The 26,274-nt window shown below is 45.1% G+C and overlaps 1 protein-coding gene across 1 annotated transcript in view; it reads right to left on the bottom strand.

The window, feature by feature from the left end:
• Positions 1-22,981, bottom strand: part of MGST3 (microsomal glutathione S-transferase 3) — a 56,900-nt gene extending 33,919 nt beyond the window's left edge. Inside the window, exons 1-2 of the mRNA XM_073643029.1 lie at positions 22,801-22,981; positions 14,441-14,564 (exon numbers count right to left, since the gene is read on the bottom strand). Of these exons, the coding sequence (XP_073499130.1) occupies positions 14,441-14,557 (117 nt within the window). The 5' untranslated portion in view covers positions 14,558-14,564; positions 22,801-22,981. The remainder of the gene's footprint in view (positions 1-14,440; positions 14,565-22,800) is intronic.
• Between the last annotated feature and the right edge of the window lie 3,293 nt (positions 22,982-26,274).

Below are 26,274 nucleotides of genomic sequence, written 5' to 3'. Positions count from 1 at the left end.
CATGTCGGCCCCCCCTTCCTTCGCAGCACAGGCTGCAAAACATTCTGCACATATGCACAGTGATGGCATACGGATGACATCTGTGTGTCAGTGTGACAAGTACCAGCGCCTGGGACACAGCGGTAATTAGCGCTGGGTGCTGCCCACATCATTGTCCCCTGCTTGCGCTGTGATCAGTGTGAGCAAAGGACAATGTTGAGAGTAGTCTGCTCCCACCGTGTCCTGGTGTAAAAATAAAATCCTTCTGCCCAAAGATGTCCCCAACTGTAACCCATCTGACTGCTCATGCTGAGGAGCAGGACTCGCTGCAGGGAGTGGGCCCGGGACCTACGCTGAGCTAAGTGAGTAACAGGAAACCTCTCGCTGTGGCGAGTCATTCTCCCCTGCGTGAGCGGTCAGATGGGTTTCAGCAGGGGGAATCTTTGGACAGGTGATAAGGATTTGATTTTATTCTTACACCAGGACACAGTGGGAGCAGAATACTACTCTCATCATTGTCCCTTGCTCACGCTGATCACAGCGCAAGCAGGGGACAATGAGGGCAGTGTTCAGCACACGGTGCTTGGGAACAAAGCTAACTGTACCGCTGTTTCACAGGCTCCGATACGCGTGATCCTTATGCGGCACAATTTGCAACAAGGACATTTCTGGTTCCGGAAAAATCTGGATGTCAGTAACGTGCAGATTGGGGGATGCCGCCATGTGTTCCAATTAGCTTTTGCCGGTTAGATGATAATGAATCACAGGATGAGGAAAAGTTTTCATGAGCACTAAAGGCATACCCACTGATGTAGGGGCTAGCGGAGTATAAAGTTAGTGGTGTCCAAACAGTTTCTAATCAGGATGACCCCGAGTGCCTTTGAAGTGATAAAGACACCGGTCACAAAAGTCAAAAGGGGTTTTTTTTTTTTTAGTACACATTAAAATGCATCTTGAATGCAACACTGGGCCCAGCATCAGCTATTAAGCGCCTCCAGTGCCAAGAACTTTCCCTTAAAAGGAATACTGCCAGAAGGTTATTCACATGAAATCCAAAGGACAGCAGGAGATAGAGGCTTAGGCCCACAAGTTCCCACATTCCGTATTTTACAATAGCATTTGCAAGCCAAAACAAGGAGGGAGGGAGAAATACAGAAGTGGTGCACTTGTTTCTATTATTCTTTCCTCTGAGTGTACCACTCTTGATTTTGATTTACAAATACTGAATGTGCGATCGTGGCTTAAGACACAGAATTCATCAATGTATCACTTATCAAGATGTGTGCCGTTTACTTAGAATGTGTTTTTTTGTTTTTTTTTTTTTTTTTAACTAGGATTTTAATCTGAGTGACCTGGAGCTCATGCGCCTGCTAGTGCAATCATTCAGTGTCCTATGATAAGCAGCTCACGGTCAATAGACTATTTACATAGAGAGCCTGGTGCGAACAGGGTTAGTGTTTGGAGTTCTGCTACATCTAAGAACTCTGATAGTTTACTGGTTGCAGCAATTGTGATACATCATTGGAATTAGGGTCCCTTTTCCTTCATTATGCTGCTCTCAAAGTAGTAGAAAAAAAAAAAAAAAAAAAATTCTGGTGACAGATTAATCTACATAAATTACCACCTATCCACTGGAATACTTCGGTCACTTTCTTACAAATACTTTTAAAAGGGTCTTTGAATCTCTTTAAAACACATACATGCGCAGCCTGAAATACACTAAATTACTTACCGGTAAGGTGATTTTCCTGAGCCCATGACAGCACATGAGAGAGGGGATCCGCCCTTCAAGGACAGGAAACCTACAGAATAAAGAGGGCAGCGCCTCTCCACCACCTCAGCTGTTTACAGAGCATGAGAGGACACTACTTAATAGTTATATAACCCATGATTTTTCCTTCTACATACCACGTGAATCAAACACCATGAAGGAAATGAAGTGATGTGCTTTTACCAGAGACGGGAGGGAATATAAGGGTGCTGTCACGGGCTCAGGAAAATCACATTACCGGTAAGTAATTTAGTGTTTTCCCATCACCCATGACAACACCACAAGATAGATTTACAGAGAAACTTTAGAGTTAGGATGGGACCACATCCTGTAGAACCCTTTTCCTAAAGGAAAGGACAGCAAAATATCCCAGATCAAGCCTATAGTGTCTATAGAAGGTGCAAGGTGAAGATTGAATTGCAACCTTACATATTGCTTGAAGGGGACATCTGCTTTCTTATTGTTCTGCCTTGGATTCCCCAGATTAGCAAAGAAAGAAGAGTGCACAATCTCCTGACTTCTATGGAAGTTGGAAGCCATCTTGGAAAGATAGGGTAGTTCTGGAACTACCCTATCTTCTAGGATCTGTGTAAACAGAGGATTAACTGACAAAGCTTGAATGTCACTAACTTACCATGCTGAAGTTAGGGCCACCGGGATAATAGTTTTCAATGTGAAGACCTTGAATCCATGGGTTCAGGTGAAGACTTATTAGAGCTGCAAGAACTGGATTCCGATCCCAGTGTGCCATCTTTGGACTAGAAATGCGCCAAGATCCAAAGCTCACTTTCAAATTCCATGCAGGTTGAACACAGTTCAAAAGGTCCACTTGCAATTCTCTTTATGAGGTGCGTTAAGATAAAAGGTGAAACTCTGCCATCTGAAATGATTAGACAGTGTCATTAGGGATCTTGGCAGAGTTCCCCCATAATTGTTTATGTAAGCTAAATATACTCTGTTGTATGACAAAACGCTTTACATGGTGACCATGTATAGATGGAGATTCTTTAAATATTGCCTAAAGCTTCACCGGATCTTTACTTACACACACCCCCATGTGTTTGCGCGTGTGTGCGTGTGTGTGTGTGTGTGTGTGTGTGTGACCATGCTACTACTGGAATGTTGGAGATTAGAGTAATTAACAGCAATATTGCCTTCTTTAGAGTTGTGGCCAGACTGCTAATTAATTTTGACATGTAGCAGGAATCCTTATTCTACCTTGGGAGACTACACCTTGGACTCACTGGCCAGCGAGTTCTGCAGTGCTTGATGGATCTGCCCATAATCCCGAAATAGTTGAAGTAAGCTACTGCCAATGCCTCTTCCTTCAATATGAGAATTGTCCTAACTAGTGTTGAGCATTCCGATACTGAAATATCGGGTATCGGCCGATATTCGCAGTATCAGAATTCCGATACTTTTACAATATCGTATACCGGAATCGGAAGTTCCCATAATGCAATGAGCCATTTTCATTTTATTCAGCTAATGAGGATCCTAAGAAGTGTGGGCACATCCTGTTAGGCATGTTAACTAATGGCATGGCTGTGATTGACTGCTGAAATGATGTCATGATGCACTATAAAAGCCGCCGCCATTTTGAGCTCACTCTGCTGTGAATTCAGTTAGGGATAGGACGCTGTTGTTCTGAGGGACAGTTTTAGCTACCTATTTGGTCTATTCTGCTTTACCCAAGCTACTTTATAAATCGCTGTGCCTTGCAGCGCTAGTGCACAGTTCTCTGTGCTGTTCAACGCTGTCTGCAAGTTCTTTGTGTGTGAGTGCAGCTCACCCTGTAGTGTGTGCTTCAGCCACGTCTGGTTGTAGTGCGCTCAGCGTGCGTCACTGCCTCATACATTGTCCTTTTTTGCCAATTCATAATTTTTCCTGATTTCTCCTATTAGTGTGGTGGTTCCATCCGTATTCAGCTACATTGGTTCCAAACGCACTATATAGGAGTAGTTAGAGGAGCCTTTCTGCAGCCTTGTGCCCTGCAGCCCCAGCCAGATTAGTATTAGCCTATTTTTTGTAGCCTCATCTATTGCATTGTAGGTTACCTTCCTACATTGTAATAGCTACCAAAAGTTTGTGGTACTATCGGTATTACATCTTTGGGCACATCCAGTGTCTTTTTGTGACAAAAAAAAAAACAAAGTTCACCAAACACTCCACTTTACAGTTGTGTAGGCCACATTAGCTCATATTAAAGTCTAGTCCACACTTTATAAAATTAGTGTTTCTTATACCTGTTAGCAGCTGTTCAGGAATAAGCACACTAAGCCTTTAGTACTTTTCTGCCTATCTTTATCAGTCTACCAAGATGAAGAAGGCAGGGAGTAAGGCATGTGGTCGTGGGCGTGGAGTTTCTGCAGGGAGAGGACGTGAGGATTCTGTGCCTGCAGGGAGAGGACGTGGGGATTCTGTGCCTGCTGCGTGCACCAGTGACTCAGCATCCCCCACTTTTACCAGGGAACAGTCCTTTATGCGCAGCTTTGTAGGATCTAGCAGTACCCCACTGCTGCGGGAGGACCAAATTGAAGCCGTTGTCGGATGGATGGCTAATGCATCGACTTCAATTAGTTCCAGATCCTCTCAGGTCCTGAGCACTGAAGAGCACCCATCTGTCTCTTCACCACCTGCCAAATTGCCCAGGCAGTCAGAGAGCCCTGGACAGGAGCCATCTCTACTTCTGTTCTCTGAATCTCTTGGCTTGGAAAGAGGGGGCCAGCCAAGCAGAATTCGAGAATTTGAAGAAGAGGTAGTATGCAGTGATGCGCAACCGTTTTGTCTCTCTGAATCTGAAGAGGCGGGTGGGCCAGTGCCTATGGTCAGCAGCACACCTCAGTACGCATCTGATGATGAGACTCAGGTGCCACTTTCTGGTGCGTACTGTGCTGTCGAGACTACCCAGGAGAAGCAGTTGTTTGAAGAGGGTGGTGTAGATGATGAGGTCCTTGACCCATCATGGCGTGAGGGACAGGAAGGTGGTGGGAGCAGCTCTGAGGAAGAGATTCCCCGAATGGCCCAAAAAGGAGGGAGAGGGAGGGGGCAGACTTGGTTGCCTGTAGCCTCCACTTCGGCACCCATTAGGAGCATGGCTCTTCCAAAACCCAAAGCGGGCGCTCCCAAGACTTGCAGTGCCTGGTCCTTTTTTGACACAGTGCAGATGACATTTGCTTTGTCAAATGCAAGCTGTGTAATCAGAAGGTGAAAAGAGGGAAAAGTGTCAGCAACCTCAATACCACAAATATGTGGAAACATGTGCGGACCAAGCACATGGTGGAGTTACAAAAACACACTGAAGACCTAGGCCAACCTACAGCGCCACCTACCACCTCTTCAGCTCGTGTTGTAGCCTCTTCCTCCAGCTCACACACAGCTGGTTTGGCTTCCTCACTGGATCGCCATGGAAGAACCTCTGGCACTGTTGTACAGAGACAGTGTAATTCCACCCACAGCACCACTTTCCCAGTCATCCTCACACTCCCAGGCCAGTCTACAGCCATTGTTAGCACAGGCATGGGAGAAAAGGCGCCCATACTCAGCAAACCACCCCCGAGCACAGGCTCTGAATGCTGGCATTGCTAAACTACTGGCCCTTGAAATGCTATCATTCAGGCTGGTGGAGACTGACACCTTCCGTAACTTTATGGCATTGGCAGTCCCACAATACAACGTGCCCAGCCGCTTTTATTTCAGCAGGCAAGCTGTCCCTGCCCTGCAACAGCATGTGGAGGGAAAAATTAAACATGCGCTAAAAAAAACGCCGTCAGTAGCAAGGTCCACCTGACCACCGATGCGTGGACCAGTAAGAATGGACAGGGACGATACCTTTCCCTCACTGCCCATTGGGTAAATATTGTGGAGCCGGGTACAGATCTTGAGAGTGGCGCTGTACGTGTTCTGCCAACTCCAAGGATTGCAGGAATCCAGTCTGTACACTGACTCCTCCTCATTCCTCTGAATCAGCGCTGCAGGAGCCGTCACGGTCTACCTCCACATCGACCCGTGAACGGTTACCTGTTATGATGACCAATATGAGCACAGTCGTGGCCAAACGTCAACAGGCCGTATTAAAATTAATTTCTTTGGGGAATCGAAGCCACACAGCGCAGGAGCTCTGGAATGCCATCAAGCAGCAGAGCGACGTGTGGTTTGTGCCAGCGAATCTCCAGCCAGGCATGGTAGTGTGTGACAATGGCCGAAATCTGGTGGCAGCTCTGGGCCTAGGCAACCTCACTCACATCCCATGTCTGGCACATGTGCTCAACTTGGTCGTGCAGAGTTTTTTGAGGGACTATCCGGATCTTGATGCACTGCTTCACAAGGTCTGCATAGAGTGCGCTCACTTGCAGCGTTCTAGCAACGCAAGATCGCGCATTGCAGCGCCGATTACGTCTTCCGGAACATCGCATCATATGCGACCTACCCACCAGGTGGAATTCAACGTTACATATGCTGGAGATGTTGTGTGAGCAGCAGGCAACAGTAATGGAGTACCAGCTGCAGCAGGCGCAAACAAGTAGCAGTGCGCGCCGTTCACACTTTACCACCACTGAGTGGGCCTCTATGAAGGACATTTGCCACGTTTTGCATGCCTTCGATTATTCCACGTGGATGGCGAGTGCAGATGATGCACTAGTCAGCATGACTATCCCCCTTATCGGCCTGCTTGAAAAAACACTGCAAGCACTAAGGGATGAGGTTTTGGAAGAGGTGGAGGATGAGGAGTCACAAATGCCATCTGCTTCTCTACAGTCTGCGCAACGTGGTTCCTCACAAAGGCCTAGGCACGGGACACTTTGTGAGGAGGATGAGGAGGAGTCAATGGATGAGGAAGACATCTGTCCAGAGGAGGGAGGAACACAATGCTCTAGTAGTCAGTATCTAGAGCGAGGGTGGGGTGATGCAGAGCAGGCAGAGATCACACCTCAAGCAGGGGACAGCGTTTCTTGGCCAGTTGGCAGTCTGCAGCACATGGTTGATTTCATGCTGCAGTGCCTGAGAAACGACCGCCGCATCGCCCACATTCTCAACACGGCTGATTATTGGGTGTCCACCCTCCTAGATCCTCGCTACCGGGACAACTTACAAAGCCTCATAACACCGTTGAACCAGGAGCGTAAAATGCGGGAGTACCAAGACGCACTGGTGCATTCCATCATGTTCTGCATTCCAACCGAGAGCAGTGCTGCTAGTGCTTTACAAAGCAGCTCAGTGCGTCGAGGCAGTGGAGGAAGCTCTGCACAAAGAGGGAGCAGAAGCAGCGCCTCAGCACAAGGCAAGACCAGTATGGCCCAAATGTGGCAAAGTTTTGTGTCCCCGCCGCCACAAATGTCTACACCATCACAGACGGCTCCAGTTAGCAGGAGGCAACGTTTCTGTCAGATGGTGACAGACTACATGTCTTGCCCTCTCAGTGTACTCCCAGATGGCTCTTCTCCCTTCAAGTTTTGGGTCTGTAAGCTGGATACATGGCCAGAGCTTAGCCAGTATGCATTGGAGGTGCTAGCTTGCCCTGCTGCTAGTGTATTATCGGAACGCGTCTTTAGTGCCGCAGGTGGTGAACTAACAGACTGTCGCATGCGACTATCCTCAGATAATGTTGACCGGCTTACTTTTCTGAAAATGAACAAGGCCTGGATCTCGCATGAATTTGCCAGTCCTCTTCCAGAATAAGTAATTGGTTGGCAACAGTATCCAGGTCTCCTGTTGTGTTCATGTTTCTACCACCTGAACTGTAATCCCTGAGCTCCAACACCGCCAGTTGCTGCTCAGAAGTGCTGTCTGCACAGTCAACACTTGCTGCCGTGTTATTGGGGGTTCAGTAACATCAGCTGATCCCCAGCTGTGTGTCCGGCAAATTCTCCTGCTTTGTCCACATCCACTGTACTACAGATTTTAAAGTTGCTCCAATTACGCCTCTGGCTCCACTCTTTTTTCAGTATTTACCCTGGGTTCCAGCACCGCCAGCTGTTTCCCAGCAGTGTCTTTGGCACGGGTACTCCCTCCTGCCCAGCCTGGTTCCAGCACGCCAGCTGTTTCCGGGTAGTGTCAACGTCACTTTGCCTCCAATGCATTGTCCTGTCGTGTTGCGGTCGGGTTAGCTGACTCTATGGTGCCTGCATTTTAGGTGACTCCTATGTGGGATCTGGCAATGAAGGCTGGTTCCATAGTGCCAATAGGACAAGCACCCCCTGTAGGACTGTGGGTTTTGGTAACTGCGGCCAGCTCGCGGCCTTGCAACTTTTTTTTTCATGGGTACCTTCTGCTACCCATCCGAGTTCCAGTACCATCAGCTGGTTCTCGGCAGTGCCTTTGGATTAGGTGCCTCCTTCTCGGTATCCAAGTTCCACCAACGTCTGCTGGTCCTTGGTAGTGCTTTCTGGCACAGGTACCTGCTGCTTAGTAACCGAGTTCCAGTACTGTCAGCTGGTCCTCGGTAGTTCCATTGGCTCTTGTACCGTCTGCTACCCATCCGGGTTCCAGTACCATCAGCTGGTTCTCGTCAGTTCCTCAGCCTTCTTGTACCTTCTGCTACATTTCCAAGTTCAAGCTTTTTGAAATGGTTCTTGGTAATCTCTGGATCTCCCTGACGAGGCCCCGAAGAAGATGACCCAGAGGACAAAGAAGAGAAGACAAGCACCAAGATACAGAAGAACAAGAGACAGAAAACCAAGAAGCAGAAGTACAAGAAGCTGCAGAACAAAAAGCAGAAGAACATTAAGCATAAGACTAAAAATCAGAGCAAAAGAGAATATCTAAATTATAAGCAGAAGATGACTAAGCAGTGTATGGGGGTGAGTCCGTTCCTCCTTGTGGTGCCCCTGGAAAAGACCTGCTGCTGCAGGCCAAACTGAACGCGGACAAATCCTGTTGTAAATCTTTTGTGACAGGTAGAACGAAAAGGTGTAATGTTCAAACTTTTATAGATAACTACAGGAATGCCTGTCATAAATAAGAATATGATGAAGAAGAATATGAAGAATGTAAAAAACAGAATACGAAGGTGAAGAAGAAGAAGAAGGTGGGTGAAGAAGTTTCTGAAAAAGATGCTGATGCTGAGGACGATGAAGGAGAAAGTGTGGGAGAAGTAAAAAAGAAGATGAAGAGCATGGAAGTAGTGAAACAAATCTGACAAAATATAAAAATACTTAACATAGTCAATATTTCCGTAACTCAGAAAGTCTTAAAAAAATTATTAATTCCTGCTATTCCATTTGATTGGGCTAAACCTCTATGCCTTTATTGTCTCCCCCACCTCCCCCAACACATTCTACATTATGCTTAGTAGTTTTCCTTCATGTAGAATTAACCTACAAGGAAACAAAGTTTATTTTCATTCCGATATTTCTGTCCCATTGACTTGCATTGGTTTCCGGTATCGGAATTGGCTGTATCCGATACTTTTTGGGTATCGGTCCGATCCAATCCGATCTCGGAAGGTATCGCTCAACACTAGTCCTAACTACTACAACCCCTGGCAAAAATTCTGTAATCACCGGGCTCAGAGGATGTTCATTCAGTTGTTTAATGTTGAAAAAAAAAGCAGATCACAGACATGGCACAAAACTAAAGTCATTTCAAATGGCAACTTTATGGCTTTAAGAAACACTAAAAGAAATCAAGATTAAAAATGTGGTACTCAGTAAGGGTATTTTTTTTCAGACCAAGCAGAGGGAAAAAATTATGGAATCACCCTGTAAATTTTCATTTCCAAAACTAACACCTGCATCAAATTAGATCTGCTCGTTAGTCTGCATCTAAAAAGGAGTGATCACACCTTGGAGAGCTGTTGCACCAAGTGGACTGACATGAATCATGGCTCCAACACGAGAGATGTCAATTGAAACAAAGGAGAGGATTATCAAACTTTTAAAAGAAGGTAAATCATCACGCAGTGTTGCAAAAGATGTTGGTTGTTCACAGTCAGCTGTGTCTAAAATCTGGACCAAATACAAACAACATGGGAAGGTTGTTAAAGGCAAACATACTGGTAGACCAAGGAAGACATCAAAGCGTCACGACCAGAAACTTAAAGCAATAGGTCTCCAAAACAGGAAATGCACAACAAAACAAATGAGGAACGAATGGGAGGAAACTGGAGTCAATGTCTGTGACCAAACTGTAAGAAACCGCCTAAAGGAAATGGGATTTACATACAGAAAAGCTAAAAAAAAGCCATCATTAACACCTACAGAAAAGAAGGTTACAATGGGCTAAGGAAAAGCAATCGTGGACTGTGGATGACTGGATGAAAGTCATATTCAGTGATGAATCGTGAATCTGCATTGGGCAAGTTGATGATGCTGGAACTTTTGCTTGGTGCCTTTCCAATGAGATTTATAAAGATGACTGCATGAGGAGAACATGCAAATTTTCACATTCATTGATGATATGGGGCTGCATGTCAGGTAAAGGCACTGGGGAGATGGCTGTCATTACATCTTCAATAAATGCCCAAATTTACATTGATATTTTGGACAGTTTTCTTATCCCATCAATTGAAAGGACATTTGGGGATGACATTTTTCGAGATGATAATGCATCCTGCCATAGAGCAAACACTGAAAACATTCCTTGAAAGAAGACACATAAGGTCAATGTCATGGCCTGCAAATAGTCCAGATCTCAATCCAATTGAAAATCTTTGGTGGAAGTTGAAGAAAATGGTCCATGACAAGGCTCCAACATGCAAAGCTGATCTGGCAACAGCAATCAGAGAAAGTTGGAGCCAGATTGATGAAGAGTACTGTTTGTCACTCATTAAGTCCATGCCTCAGAGACTGCAACGAAATACTAGTGATGTATTGGAGTGTTCTTTTGTGTGTTTGTTTTTCATGATTCCATAATTTTTCCCTCTGCTTGGTCTTTTTAAAAAAAAAAAAAAAAAAAAATTACCCTTACAGAGTACCACTTTTTTTTTCTTGATTTCTTTTAGTGTTTCTTAATGCCATAGAATGGCCATTTGAAATGACTTTAGTTTGGTGCCATGTCCGTGATCTGCTTTTTTTTTTTTTTTTTTTTTTTCTTCAACTGAATGAACATCCTCCGACCCCGGTGATTCCATAATTTTTGCCAGGAGTTGTACAAGTCTCCCTAAAGCCTTAAGGCCCATTAACATTTGAAGGGAAGGACACGAACTGAAAGCCTAAAGTCTCATTTTATGCCAAGAACTATCCTCAGAAAATTTGATGTTTCATGTGAATTGGAATCAGATTGTATACCTCCTTTAACTCCTGGACTACTATATAGCAATCTGGAACTGAAGATTTAATAGCAGATCTTATAGAGTCAATTTTAAATGATCTAACTCAGGAATCTGTACAGACCCATTTGGGTTGTAGCAAACCCAGGTAGGGCTGTGTTAAATAGTTGATAAGGTCTTGATTAGGGCACCTGGAGACCTATGCTCCAGAGCAGGCTAGGCATTCACGTTAGTAAGACTGCTGGGAAGAAGAGCAGACTGTCTTAAAGCTAAACCGAGTCAGGCCAGACTCCACTTGAGATGAGTCTGCAAGTAACCAGTGGTTGCCCTGGATAAAATGCTGTTTTGTTTGATCAAGCTGGGTTAGCTCAGCTGTATACGAGTAGCCCGGGTCCGTCCCATTTAGTCAGCGCTTGGACAAGGCCAGAAATACTATGTTTATGACTTCTGTGCAACCTGTAGAAAGCAATAAACCTGCATTTGTTTGGACCAAAATCGCAATTGCTGTATGAGGACTACGCGACGCCTCCTACCTTTGAGAGTGAAACCCTACAAGGTTTATTATTAACCTGCAAAACTAAGGAAGTTCTCTTATTGTCACCTGCCTTTCCCAAGATATCATCCAACATGCATTCCATCGAGTCAGTTCAGCATCAGCCAGGAATACTGCCACCCTCTGTCTCAAATAGCGGCTAGGATATTTTTCCCCTGCACAGTTAACAGTCCCTGAGCTTTGTTCTGTCAGACAGACTAGTTGTGCAACCGGTACCTTTACAATGAGGAATTATGAAGCCCTATGAGGTACTAACAGGCACTGAAGTGCAATGAGTCACTATGAGACGCCATGAGGCAAGGACACCAAACTCAGATTTTCATTTAAAAGAGTAATCAATCTGAATTAGGCTGGTTTCACACATCTGTATATTTCTGGTACTGGAAAAAACAGTACTGGAGACAGTGTCCAGTGTGTTTTAAGTGTTGCACCCATGTGCCGAATCAGGATCGCACGTACCGGCGCCTGGGAATCAGCGCTACAGTTAACACTCTTCCCAAGCGCCGGTGCTGAACACTGCACTCATCATGGTTCTCTGCAATCAGCACTAACAGGGACAATGGTGAAGGTAGTGGTAGTCTGCTCCCGTAGTGTCCCCCAGTATATAAATATAAAAAAACACTCACCTGTCCAGAGATGTTCCCCACTGTAATCCATATGACCGCTGACACAGAGGAGCCGGGGAGAATGAGCCGCTCGCAAGCGGCCCCGGAGCTCTGCTCAGGAGTGGTGTCCTGTCACTCACTGAACGCAGCTCCGGAGCGGCCCATTCTCTCCTGTTCCTCGGCATCAGCGGGGGACATCTCCGGGTAGGTGAGTATATGGATTTTTTTTTTTTCCCTTCACAGGTGAACACTGATGGAGCAAACTACTGCTACCCTCATAATCATCCCTGCTGGTGCTGATTGCAGACCCAGCAGAAATCATAATGAGGGCAGCGTTCAGCCCCAGCGCTTGAAAACAGTGCTAACTGTACACTGATTCCCAGGCGCTGGTACGTGACACACGGATGTCATCCGTGTGGTACGTTTTGCAGACCATGTGTCCGTAAAAAAAAAAAAACAACAGACATGTCATCGTGTGGAGCACACGGACACATGGTCCATGAAAACACACCGACCCATTGATTTTAATGAGTCTGTGTGGGTCAATGTCTCCGGTACATGTGGAAACCTTCACCACTCGTACCAGAGATACTGACGTGTGATAGAACCCTTAAAGCGCCAGTCAGCAGGATTGTGCTCAGTAAACTACATACACTTTCAGGTGGGTGACATTACACTGATTAAAATGATACCTTAGTTGACAAAATCAGTTCTGTGGTTGTTGTGTAATCTTTACTTTGTTTGGAGATAATGATATGCTCGTGCTCCGGGACGGCCTCTGTTGCTCTGCTTACATATTCATCTGTATGCTCTTAAGACAGCTCACTGATCGTTCACTGACCTGCCTCCTGTTTCACATAATGCATCTAGTAGTGCGGGGCTGGGTAAAATAGGAGGCAGGTCAGTGAAGGCACAATAAGCTGTCATAAGAGCATATAAGATGAATATGTAAGCAGAGCCCACCCCACAAAGCACAAGCATATCATCTCCAAACTGAAAGTAAATATTACACAAGACCCACAGGACAGATCTAATCAACAAAGGTATCATTTTAATCAGTGTAATGTTGCCCACCTGAAAGTGTATGTTGTCTACTGAGCACAATCCTGCTGACAGGTGCGCTTTAAGGATAAATCTTCACTTTGAGTGGCAAATCTCAATTGCCAGACTAGCAGCACCCGAAGGAGCAAACTGATGAGACGCAGCTGGATAGCAGACCTTCACAGAGACCATATGCTGTATTAATACCATGTGCTGTCCCATGGATGGAGTATACAGACTGGAGGACAACAGTAAAAACCTCTGGGTGTTACTTTACCACAAAAATGAGCATCTACCTGCTCAGCAAATGTTAAACTCTGAAGCCCGATGAGGAGGCTCTGTGCGGCCCAGACGTGTTTTTAACCTTAGCCTAGAGGTCCAGCATCTGTCCTGAAGCCAAATTTAAGCACAAGGCCCTTGGCCCAGATGAGGTCTTGCAGAGCTCACATTCACCCATTTTTTTTTTAAGTTCTGTGCCAACTTCCTTAGGCATTTCCTAGTAACAAGTAAAGGGCCCCCATAAACAAGGTGAACATTCACGAAGTTCACTCCCCACCAGCTGTTTACTTAAGGGTACTGGATTCAGAGACTGGACCAAGTCAAAAAAGACTGCTCCTCTCTGGAGGCTTAAGCGACTGCCCACTACTGTTCCTCCCTCATACACGGGAAGGAGAGCTGGAGCAAAAGAGCTCTTACTGTGGTTAGACCCCCATTTAAAACGGGGGACCAGCTATAGTTCATGGACGCCTCCTCCGGACCTCTGGCATGCTCATCAGGGCGCACCAGTTCCAGCGCACCCTGCATATGCGCAGCCTGGTACAAGACAGTAGCCAGAAACCTGCTAGAAGACATGGGTCTCCGCTACTTCTTTTTCACCGGTATGCATCTTAGGGAGCATCTTCCTGGATAGCGTCCTGCGCAACCGGGATGCACGGCCACCATAAGGCAATGGCATGGCTGCTGCTCACGCACGTCCGACTGAACAAGTCCCCTTGGACCCACCGTGGCACTTCCAGGTCCCTGGCGCCATCCACAGTAGAGACTGTGCCCTGTTTGAAACCAACTGGCCCAGGTCTAGAAATAATCTTCTCTTCTTTCTTCTGCCGCCGTTTTAATAAGGTTCCCCCCGCAAGGACAGGAAACCAACTGAGGTGGTTGAGAAGCGCCACCCCTTCATTCTGTAGGTTTCCTGTCCTTGAAGCTGGGATCCCCTCTCATGTGGTGCTGCCATGCGTGAAAAAAAAAAAAAAAAAGTTAATTCATGATGTGAAGCTTGCTCTCACCTCTACTTTATACTTCTTGCGGGCTTTAGAAACATTTATTGCAAGGTGAGCAACCATTACAAAACTGGCTGCACCGGTCAGGAGCACATAGCCATGTTCTTTGGAAAGGACAACCATTCTGAGTCTGTAAGACAAAACAAACAATGGAATATAACATGTTAAACCAGATTTCAACAACTGCTTTCTTTCAAAGAAGAACAGTCATGTTTACCTAATAAATATATAGTCATGGGTGCAACGATATAGCAACCCCCAAATATCAGAATAGAGCTGAAAAAGAAGCTTTCTGGGGTTGTGAAATTACACAATGCACATCATCCTTTCTGAAAACTGTTACTGGTCAAAAAGGGATTACCGTATTTTTCGGACTGTAAGATGCAACAGACCATAAGCCAAAAATGTGGTCATGATACCCTATTAAAGGGGGAGGGGGGGGGGGGGTCCGCTGCTGACACTGTTATAGGGCTATTGTCCCCCAATTCTGTTAATATCCCCCATCCTGGTATACATGGCCCCCCTCCTTCCTCTTATACGTGGCCCTTATCCCTCTACCTGGTATGTATCACCCCCCCCCCACCCAACACACACATACGTATGTATGGCTCCTCTCATGCCTGTATGTATGGCCCCTCTCATCCATCTTCCTGGTATGTATGGCACCCCCTGCTCCCTGTCGCGTTGCACAGAAAAAAAAAATAAAACAATTTATACTCCCCTCCAGCATGGTGTCTCACTCTGTGCCGGAATAGTCACTGCTACCCACGCCGGGACTGAATTGCTTTGTTTTTTCCTTCTGTGCAGCGTGACAGGGATTAGGGGGTGCCATACATACCAGGAAGAGGGGTGCCATACATACCAGGAGCTACGCTGCAGGCAGTGTGCCGCCTATTAAGTGTAGGCTGCAGCAGGCGGCTGCTGCATCTTGTGCCCCGCCGCTTACCACAACCCCCACAGTATTTATGTGCATCGGACTATAAGATGCACCGCCCCCCCAAAACACACACACACCTTCAAAATTGTGGAAAAAAGTGCGTCTTATAGTCCAAAAAATAGGGTAAGTAGTATTTAAGCCATGTGGCTATATAGATATGCATCGCAGGGCATGTAAAATGCTTGACACTTCTCTTATTTTCAATTCGCTTTCAAAGGAAAACTTCGATGAAGACAAATGGTCTACAGTACTGCTCGACATTATTGGCACCCCTTCATCCCCCTCCCCTCTTCTTCGACTGTTCAATAGCTTCAGAAATAAATGGAAATGTACAAGTTACATCCTCAGGATTTTTTTTTTTTTAAACTCTTTTCTGGCCCAAGACGTATCTGTGCCCTGGGCCAGATAAGCATTAGTATGCCCTCGCGATTTCGTCCGCACACAGGCTGTGCGGGAGCAATCGCCACCAGGTGTCAGCTGATTGTCACAGGTGACACCCAGTGCTATGTGCTGAGAGCGGTCCCGCACATTAAATCCCAAAATGCTGCAACTGAAGTCGATCGCAGCATTCTGGTGGCAAGAGGTGGTAAGCGCCAATACTCACCTCCTCTCCAGCGTCGCACGGTTGTCATGTGACCCGGATGTCGGCGCTCCAGACAGCAGGAAGATACTTTGATCATGCACAGTGCACGATCAAAGTATCTTCTCCCTGTGCAGCTCTGACAGCCTGGATAGCACAGGGATGCTGTTGCATTTGCTATACAGGAGATCATAATGTAAAAAGTGAAAGTCACATAGGACAAAGTGTAAAGGGGGGGGGGGGGTATAGCTCAAAATATGGCGATGCAAAAACTGGTCTTTACAAAAAAAGTGTCTTAGTGTGGGACAGCTGTCAATCATAAAAACCCGATATAAATCTAGTATCGCTGTAATCGCACCGACCCGAAGAATTAAGTCATCTAATCACCTATACCGCACGAGGAAAGGCGTAAATAAACTCTAGGGTTAGGATCGTGCTAGGGTTATGGTTGGTTTTTTTTCAAAAGTAAAGAAAAAAAAAAAAACAATGACGATATGGGGACTAGTGTTGAGTGCAAGCTACTTGAGTTTGCATTGGGCACTTAGGTATGCAGCGAGTATCGCGGGTGCTCGAGAGACATGCTCGATTCTCCACCAAATATGGTTTGCCTGCCATACGCAAGCGATCCACGCATGTTTTGTTTTGGGTGTCCAACAACCGTGAAACATGCGGGGTGGGGGTCTCGAGCAGGTCACTTGAGCACCTGCGATATATGATGCATACCTGAGTACCCAATGCAAACTCAAGTAGCGAGCACTTGCGCTCAAGACTAATGACAACTTATTCAATATGATGATGACCTAATCTTATCAAATTCTGTGATGTACTTCCGGGTTCAAAATGTTCACTCTACCCCTTGATAAAATCCTTTAAGGAGTCTAGTTCCCAAAATGGTGTCACTTGTAGGGGGAAGAAAGGGGGAGGCGCATCGGGGGCTCTCTAAACGCAACATGGTGTCCACTCTCAATTCCAGCCAATTTTACGATCAAAAAGCCACAGTGCTGCTTCACTTCTGAACCCTGTTGTGCACCCAAATAGTGTATTTTCCCTACATATACATGTGGTATCAGCGTACTCAAGAAATTGAACAATAGTTTTTGGGGTCCATTTTCTCCTCTTACAGTTATGAATACGTTTTTTTTTTTTTTTTTTTTTTACACCACTCTCTCGGGTCACACTACATAAATCCATGCAGTTTGCATGGATTTATATAGTGTGACCTAGTTGTCACAAGCAGTTTCCAAGTGATGCTAATTCCTTGGAAAGCACTTGTCAATCCGCATGCTTAAAATGTCAGAGAATAACGCTCCATTTCCGCATGTCCCTGGCATGTACAATCCGCATGCGTTTTTTTCTGCCAGGGAGATGCAGAAACGCTCAGGTAAAAATCCTGAGCATTTCTGCATTGTGGGCACATAGCCTTACACTCAAAAAGTCAATTGGCGCCCTTTCCCTTCCAAACCCTGCCGTGCGCCCAAACAGTGGTTTCCCCCCCCACATATGGGATATCGACGTGCTCAGGAGAAATTGCACAACAAATTTTGGGGTCCATTTTTTCCTGTTACCCCTGCAAAAATAAGAAAATTGGGGTCTAAAGTAACAGTGTTGTGAAAAAAGTTAAAATGTTTATTTTTTTCTTCCACTTTCCAAAAATTCCTGTGAAGCACCTGAAGAGTGAATAAACTTCTTGAATGTGGTTGAGCACCTTGAGGGGGTGCAGTTTTAAGAATGGTGTCACTTTTGGGTATATTCTGTCATAAAGACCCCTTAGTCACTTGAAATGTGATGTGGTCCCTTAAAAAAAAAAAAAAAAAGTTTTGTAAATTGAGTAATCGCTGGTCAACTTTTAAACTTCCTAAACATATATATAAAATTTATTTTCATTCCAAAATTGTGCTGATTTAAAGTACACATGTGGGAAGTGTTATTTATTAACTATTTTATGTGACATCTTTCTGATTTAAGGCCATGAAAATTGCAAAACTTTTTTTTATTTTTTTAAACCACAAATAAACACAAGTGATATCGAAGAAATTTTACCACTTTCATGAAGTACAATTGTCACAAAAAAAAAAAAAAAAAAAAAAAAAAAAAACCCCCACACACAATCTCAGAATCAAGGGGATCCGTTGAAGCGTTCCAGAGTTATTACCTCAAAGTGACAGTGGTCAGAATTGTAAAAATTGGACTGGTCATTAACATGCAACCACCCTCGGGGGTAGAGGGTTTAAGTATATGGCTATGGGAAGAAAGGGGAGCAATAAATTTAAAATCGCCAGGTCATGAAGAGGTTAGTACTTGGTTGCACACCCTTCGGTATTGCTAACAGCGTCCAGATGTTTCTTGTAGCCATCCATGAGCTTTTTGCAGTTTTCAGCTGGAATTTTCTCCCACTCTTCCCTTGGAGTTTGTTCAAGCTCTTGAATGTTTGCAGGGTTCTTTCCCAAATGGCAGATTTCAGCTCACCCCAAAAGATTGAGGTCAGAAATCATTGCTGGCCATTTTAAAACAGTCCAATTTTCTTTTTCAACCATTCCTGTGTGCTTTGGGTCATTGTCTTGCTGGAGGACCCATGTTTCCAAGTTTCCTTACACTGGATAGAACATGTTGCTCTAAAATCTCTTGATAGTTCTCTGATTTCATGATTCCTGTGAAACGGTCAAGGCCTCCAGTACCAGATGCAGCTAAGTAACCCCACAGCATTCCGGATCCTCCACCATGCTTAACTGTTGGTAAGGTGTTCTTTTCCTTACAAGCTTCATTGCACCATTTGTAAACAAACTGTTGCTTTGCATTGTCAAAAAGCTATACTTTTGTTTCATCTGCAAAGATTAGTCATTCCTTTTTAGGTCTTTTCTTCAGCAATGGTTTCTTCCTTGGCCCTCGCCCAAAAAGTTCTGCTTAGTTTAGTGTGCAGTATACGGTACTTGTTGAAACCATGACCCCAGATGGTTCCAGGTTGGCCTTCAAATCTTTGGATGTTTGATGTGGTGTTTACACCCTCACACCAACCTTCGAAGAGAGGCATCTTGTCGATCCCCCCCCCCCCCCCTCCTCCTCATGTCCAGGGAGGTTCTTGAAGGTTCCATGCCTCTCAAACTTCTTAACATTGTGTGCACTGTTGAATCTGGGGTCATCTCCAAACACTTTGGTACCTTATACCCTTTGGAAGTCTTGTGTTTGAGGCATCAGAACTGCCACTAGCTGACAGCTCATTTGCCTTAACTATTGTGACAAAGGAACAAGGCATACCATGTAGCTTTTTAAACCACTGAAGTCTATTTATTGGCCAATTCATGTCACGTGGGCACCAACAATTAAACACAGGTGAATCTCTTGTGACTTACCACAGGCGAGTCAAAATGTTTCCAAACTAAAATTAGTGTAAAGGGTGTCAAAGCAAGTTTTAGGTTTTCATATTTTTCCCTCCCATTGTTTTTGGTTTTAAAATTATTGTTTAGCATTTGCTCTTTTGTATTTAACACGAGTGCTGTATACAAAAAAAACTTTCACTTAATTCATTTTTTTTTTCAGGAGATATTCCACATTATGTATTTAAAACTTCATGGGTGCCAGTAACAATGAGCAGGACTGTATGTACATCATCAGTAACAAAGCACAAACTATCTGAACAGTGATGATAGGAGGCTTCTCCCAGCGGAGAGCTGCTAGGGAGATCAGAGCGTTAGGGGCAGGATACACTGGGTGATTAACATGTTAATTGTGGGGCACAACTGACTGAGCGTACAAGGATTGTGCACTCATTTTCCATATTAATGGTTCAGATGCAGTCACATTTTTATTATGGTTAAAAGTATAAGATAACACTTGCCTGAAAACCAAAGTCATGTTTTAGTGGTTGAACTTTGATCCTTTGTTGAGTGAAGAGAATGGGGCATCAGACTGCGCTGCTCGCCTGTCAGAATTATGTACCAGAGGAATCCAAGTCGATGTAATGATAAAATAGACTTTGTTTCTACGCGTTTCGTGGTGATCACACCACTTCCTCAGTCCTATAGACTGTCCTGACGAAGTGGTGTGATCACCACGAAACGCATAGAAACAAAGTCTATTTTATCATTACATCGACTTGGATTCCTCTGGTACATAATTCTGACAGGCGAGCAGCGCAGTGTGATGCCCCATTCTCTTCACCCAACAAAGGATCATTGCTTTGGGGTTTGCAGCAGCCAATGCTAAGTACAGTGGTTGTGTCTTACACAACCCTAATAGGTGAGTGAATTTGATTTATCTTTCACATATATTCCTTTTATCTCGGATAAGACCCTATGTGCGTTCTATATTCCTTCTAGTTACCTAGTGGTTGAACTTTGACATCTAAGGAAGTCACCAGAAGGTGGCACCAAGGACAATTTCTCTTCTGCAAAGAGTAGACATTTTTACTTCCTTATCCCTTTGTTTCCATAGGTGATAAGCCTTTGCTGTGGCTGTTCTCAAGCTGCAGTACCCTAGAACAGCCACCACACAGTATGGAGCCGTGTTGCAGCTCTATACATTGTACTTCCAGCGGCAGATGAAGTCATCCCCCATCGATCTGATATTGATGGCCCATCTGCTTTATAACATTTAACCGTTAAATCCTCCATCAATCCAAAAGGTCCCCGATAGTCCTGCAGTAATAAATATTAACTGCATTGGCTGCAGCCAATCATTAGCTTTAGTGACGAGGTTAAATGCATGATACCTGACTGCTAAGTGATTGTCTGCAGCTGTCACTTGAATAATGTACATGATTTAACAGTCATGTAATGGACGATCCATTTCGTTTGAAAGCGCTACCTGCTCTTATGTTTTTTTAAATAAGCATCCCACATAATCTCTTTAGGTTCTATGGTTAGATAAAGGGGTTGTCCAGCTTTAGGACACAGCCCCACTATCAGTATTTTTTCTCAGGAGTGGGAGCCAAAACCAGGAGTAAGTGATAAGGGCAGAATGGGTGACTTGTTTCTATTATACCTTTTGGCTCCCACTCCTGAGAAAAAAAAAAAAATACTGACCGAATACTGATAGTGGGGAATACCGACGGTGGGGCCATGACTTAAGGGTTAAAATCACTCTACACGACTGCAGACTTGTGAATCCTCACAACACCCGCACCAGTACTGTGAGGATATACCGGTGCCAGGTGGTCATGTGACTTCACGTATGGGATTTGCATACTTCCGGCCACATTCCAAAGAGAAGTGTTCGGCCTCCTGAGGCCGCAATTGTCTAGTCAGCACATGACTACATGCATGTAAATCGCAGTCATGCACAAGTCTGATAGGTCCTACAAATCTATCTAGGCTATGGGGGTATCAATAAAGCAAAGTCAAGGAATACACCCATAATGCATAATAGATATTATCTTTAAAATAAGACATTTTTACTCAACAGGTATTCAAACTAAAAAAAAAAAAAAAAAAAAAAAAAAAAAAAAAAAAAAAAAAATGCATAAAAAGCAAGAAAAAAAAAAGGGGATCTACTGCAAAAGACAAGTCACTGGTAAATCAATATAGAGAAGTTGTAGTCTGGGATGAAAACAGATAAATATAAATTTCATGAATCAGTATTCCATTGTACAATGTCCCCACCTAACCGAACAGCAATCAGATTAAGTAAGTGCAAACCTAGAGGCTACCCCAGACTTAAAGGAAAGCTGTCACCCCATGGGAGATATCAGACGCTACTCTGGGCATACAGGTGTAGAAAAGTAAATGTATACATACCTGTTTGGCCCATGGTAGAGGTCTGATTGCAGAGAAATGTAGTTTTATCTTTTTGGTTTTCAACAAGCTTGGCGTCCAGGGGACGCCAAGCAATGCCAGCCTATCTGATTATTATTCCCCTAAATCTCTGCCTATCAGCCTAGTTACCATTTTCCCTCCCCCGCACATCACAGGGCACTGTGACGTCCGCTTTCCTTCCTCACCTCCCGGCACATGCGCAAAGCGTGGCTCTTATAAACCGCACTTTCTTTCCTCCTGGCCAGGTTTGTATGATGGCAACTAGGCTGATAGGCGGCGATTTAGGGGAATAATAATCAGATAGGCTGGCATTACTTGTTGTCCCCTGGACGCCAAGCTTGTTGAAAACCAAAAAGATAAAACTACATTTCTCTGCAATCAGACCTCTACCATGGGCCATACAGGTATGTATAGATTTACTTTTCTGTCACCTGTATGCCCATAGTAGAGGTCTGATATCTCCCAGGGGCTGACAGATTCCATTTAAAATCTAATCAAAGCGACAAGTAGGTAAATACTAGTCAGATAACATACGTATATATGTTAGGAAACTAGTTCAAAATTGGAAGTTGGACCATTGGGAAGGACTGTTTTTTAGATCACACTCAAGCCCTTGGGAAAAAAAAAACCACTTTAAGACTATGGTGACCTCTGCAGATCCCTATAGTAAGTCCTGCCTAGTCCCATCCTATAAGCAGTGTTCCCCACCTCTAGTCCGCAGGAGCCCCCAACAGATCATGTTTTCACTGGGTTTCCATAGCATTGCACAAGGGGAATCCTGAACCCATGATCTGCCGGTGACTGCTATAGCGAGGGCCCTGTACCAGCCCTGCCAGACCCCCCGAAGTGCGAGGACCCTGTACCAGCCCTGCCAGACCCCCCAAAGTGCGAGGACCCTGTACCAGCCCTGCCAGACCCCCCGAAGTGCGAGGGCCCTGTACCAGCCCTGCCAGGCCCAGTAGTGCGAGCGCACATGACTTTTCCAGTGAAGTGAAGGTCACAGGGAGCAGGAAATAGAGGCGAGAAGCAGCAGCTCGGCGCCAATGCCGGCGATGCGGCCACAGACTGCGGAGCGGCGCAGAGTCCGCAGTCCGCCCCTTACCTTCCACTTCAGCCCTCACTACGACCACCACTCTGCCTGCGAGCCCTGCGTTATGCCTAAGCGGTCAGGAGGAGGAGATATATTAGGTGGCAGAGACTCGGTCACGCCCCATCCAGGTCTGCGCGCTACGTGCTGCTGTGGGGGCCGGAAGCCGTTTCAGTGCAGTGGAGGCAGGTGACTGGCTGCGCCTGGTGTCTGGGGATCAGGTGTCTGACGTCTCGCCCCGATAGCCACAATCTGAAGCTACTGCTACTTTCTACACGTCAGTGACGGGGCTCCTGCTTAAAGGTGCAAATATTAAACTGGATAGAACGGCGATTCAGAGGTCATATGTCGGTGATCGAAGTGGAAAAACACATGGCTGTGACTACATTCCAGCACCATCAGTACAGGAATACAGCACCAAGCTTAGCACAGCGACCAACACTGGACATTGGTGTCACATAGATCTACAGCTCCCAGTACAGAGATCCAGAGAGTCACCAGCCATCATCAGACTGCGACCAATCAGGAACCACAGTGCTGATCAGACGCAGGCACAAGTGTACATTCAGTTAGTGACACACACTACCGTTCAAAAGTTTGGGGACATTTAGAAATGTCATTATTTTTTAAAGAAAAGCACATTTTTTTTTTTCAATGAAGCTAACATTAAACGAATCAGAAATACACTCTATACATTGTTCATGTGGTAAATGACTATTCTAGATGCAAACGTCTTGTTTGTATTGCAATATCTACATAGGTGTATAGAGGCCTATTTCCAACAACCACCACTCCAGTGTTTTAATGGTACATTGTGTTTGCTAACTGTGTAAGAAGGCTAATGGATGTATAGAAAACCCTTGCACAAGTATGTTAGCCCAGCTGAAAATGGTTTGGCTGATTTAAGAAGATATAAAATTGACCTTCCTTTGAGCTAGTTGAGAATCTGGAGCATTACATTTGTTTGTTCTATGAAACTCTCAAAATGGCGAGAAAAAGAGAACTTTCATGTGAGACTCGACAGCCTATTCTTGATCTTAGAAATGAAGGCTATTCCATGCGAGAAGTTGCCAAGAAACTGAAGATTTCCTACAACGGTGTGTACTACTCCCTTCAGAGGAGAGCACAAACAGGCTCTAACCAGAGTAGAAAGAGAAGTGGGAGGCCCCGCTGCACAACTGAGCAGCAAGACAAGGACATTAGAGTCTCTGGTTTGAGAAATCGATGCCTCACAGCTCCTCAACTGGCAGCTTCATTAAATAGTACACGCAAAACGCCAGTGTCAACGTCTACAGTGAAGAGACGACTCCTGGATGCTGGCCTTCAGGGCAAAGTGGCAAAGAAAAAGCCATATCTGAGGCTGGCTAATAAAAGGAACAGATTAATATGGGCAAAAGAACACAGACATTGGACAGAGGAAGATTGTAAAAAAGTTTGATGGACAGACGATTCAAAGTTTGAGGTGTTTGGATCACACAGAAGAACATTTGTGAGACGCAGAACAACTGAAAAGATGCTGGAAGAGTGCCTGACGCCATCTGTCAAGCATGGTGTAGGTAATGTGATGGTCTGGGGTTGCTTTGGTGCTAGTAAAGTACAAGGTAAATGGAATTTGGAATAAGGAAAGCTATCACTCCATTTTGCAACGCCATGCCATACCCTGTGGACAGCGCTTGATTGGAGCCAATTTCATCCTACAACAGGACAATGACCCAAAGCACACCTCCAAATTATGCATGAACTATTTAGGGAAGAAGCAGGCAGCTGGTATTCTATCTGTAACGGAGTGGCCAGCGCAGTCACCAGATCTCAAACCCATTGAGCTGTTGTGGGAGCAGCTTGACCGTATGGTACAAAAAGTGTCCATCAAGCCAATCCAACTTGTGGGAGAGGCTTCAGGAAGCATGGGGTGAAATTTCTCAAGATTGCCTCAGCAAATTAACAGCTAGAATGCCAAAGGTCTGCAATGCTGTAATTGCTTTCATCAAAGAATGCTCCCTTTGCAGCAAAGTTTGAAGGAGAAAATTATTCTTTCTAATAAAAATCATTATTTCTAACCTTGTCAATGTCTGGACTATATTTTCTAATCATTTTGCAACTCATTTGATAAATAAAAGTATGAGTTTTCATGGAAAACACAAAATTGTCTGGGTGACTCCAAACTTTTGAACAGTAGTGTACATAGAAATCATTGGACTCCTTAGCAGGCGTCCTAACTGGGCCCCTACAAAAAAATTAATATTTGGCGGGGTCACAGAAGAGCATACCACAAGTTTGAAGCCCTTATAAACTAATTTTCCGCCTACTGAAGCCCCTTAGTGTTCTTCCCACTCATTAAGATACCTATTTCACGGCCACCATACAGTATGATGCCAACAAAAGTGCCCCTCAAGCACAGTATAATGTAACTACAGTGAATTCCTACACAGTACCCTCCACACACAGTTTGATGATCCTACATTACCCCCCTACCACAAAGTATGATACCCCCACAGTGACCTCAACACTGTACGATGGCCCAGACACAGCCCTCCATATAGTATAAAGGCCCTCCATACAGTATTAAGGCCCTTACACTCCTCCACATAGTATGATGCCCCCAACACAATCCTCCACATTATGTAATGGCCATCACACAGTATAATGGGCCCTACTAGCCCTCCAAACAGTATAATGACCCCTCAGATAGCCCTGCAAACAGTATAATGGCACTCACATAGTCCTGCAAACTGTATAATGGCCCTCAAATAGCCACCCAAACTGTGCAATGGACACTACACAGCCCTGCAAACTGTATAATGACCCCCCACATAGCCCTCCAAATAGTATAATGGCCAGCACATTGTCCTGCAAACTGTATAATGGCCCTCAAATACCCCTGCAAACAGTATTATACCCCCATACAGCCCTGCAAACTATATAATAGCCTCCACACAGCCCTCCAGACTGTATAATGGCCCCCACATAGCCCCCCAAACTGTACAATGCCCCCCAATAGCCTTTCAAATAGTATAATGTCCCCCACATAGTGAGTGCAACACAGAGAGTCACGCCAGGTGTGAGTGCAACACAGAGGGGAAAGGGAGCCCAGACACTAGGGAAAGGGGGAAGAGGTGACCTCCTAATCTGGACTAGCGTCACCCTGTCTCTCTCTAATGTCCCTATACAGCCTCCGCAGCTGTCACCGATCATGTGCCTCACCCTACTATCCCTGGCATAAGGCTGTAGCTGGGGGTGGAAGGAGATGAGCACTAGCCAACCTCCGCTAGCACTCTAAAGACAAAAGGGGAAGACAGCACAGGGGAATAAGAACTTGGCTTTAGAAGAAACTCCAACAGGGCACACGGCTTCAAGACTCCAGAGAGGACATAATGCTGCTTCAGCCAAGTTCCAAGTAGAAATGAGTATAACCGGCGACGCCCACCTGGAGAGATCAGGTATATATACACCCAGGCCAGAGAGAGGTAGTTGCTGGATCCTAAAGACAGC

This window comes from Phyllobates terribilis, unplaced genomic scaffold (genome assembly GCF_046119375.1).
Source record: "Phyllobates terribilis strain yellow unplaced genomic scaffold, ASM4611937v1 Scaffold_8__6_contigs__length_399053987, whole genome shotgun sequence".
In the NCBI taxonomy this organism is placed as follows: Eukaryota; Metazoa; Chordata; class Amphibia; order Anura; family Dendrobatidae; genus Phyllobates; species Phyllobates terribilis.
The sequence above is the reverse complement of the archived record's forward strand: the minus strand, read 5'-3'. Positions and strand labels throughout refer to the sequence as shown.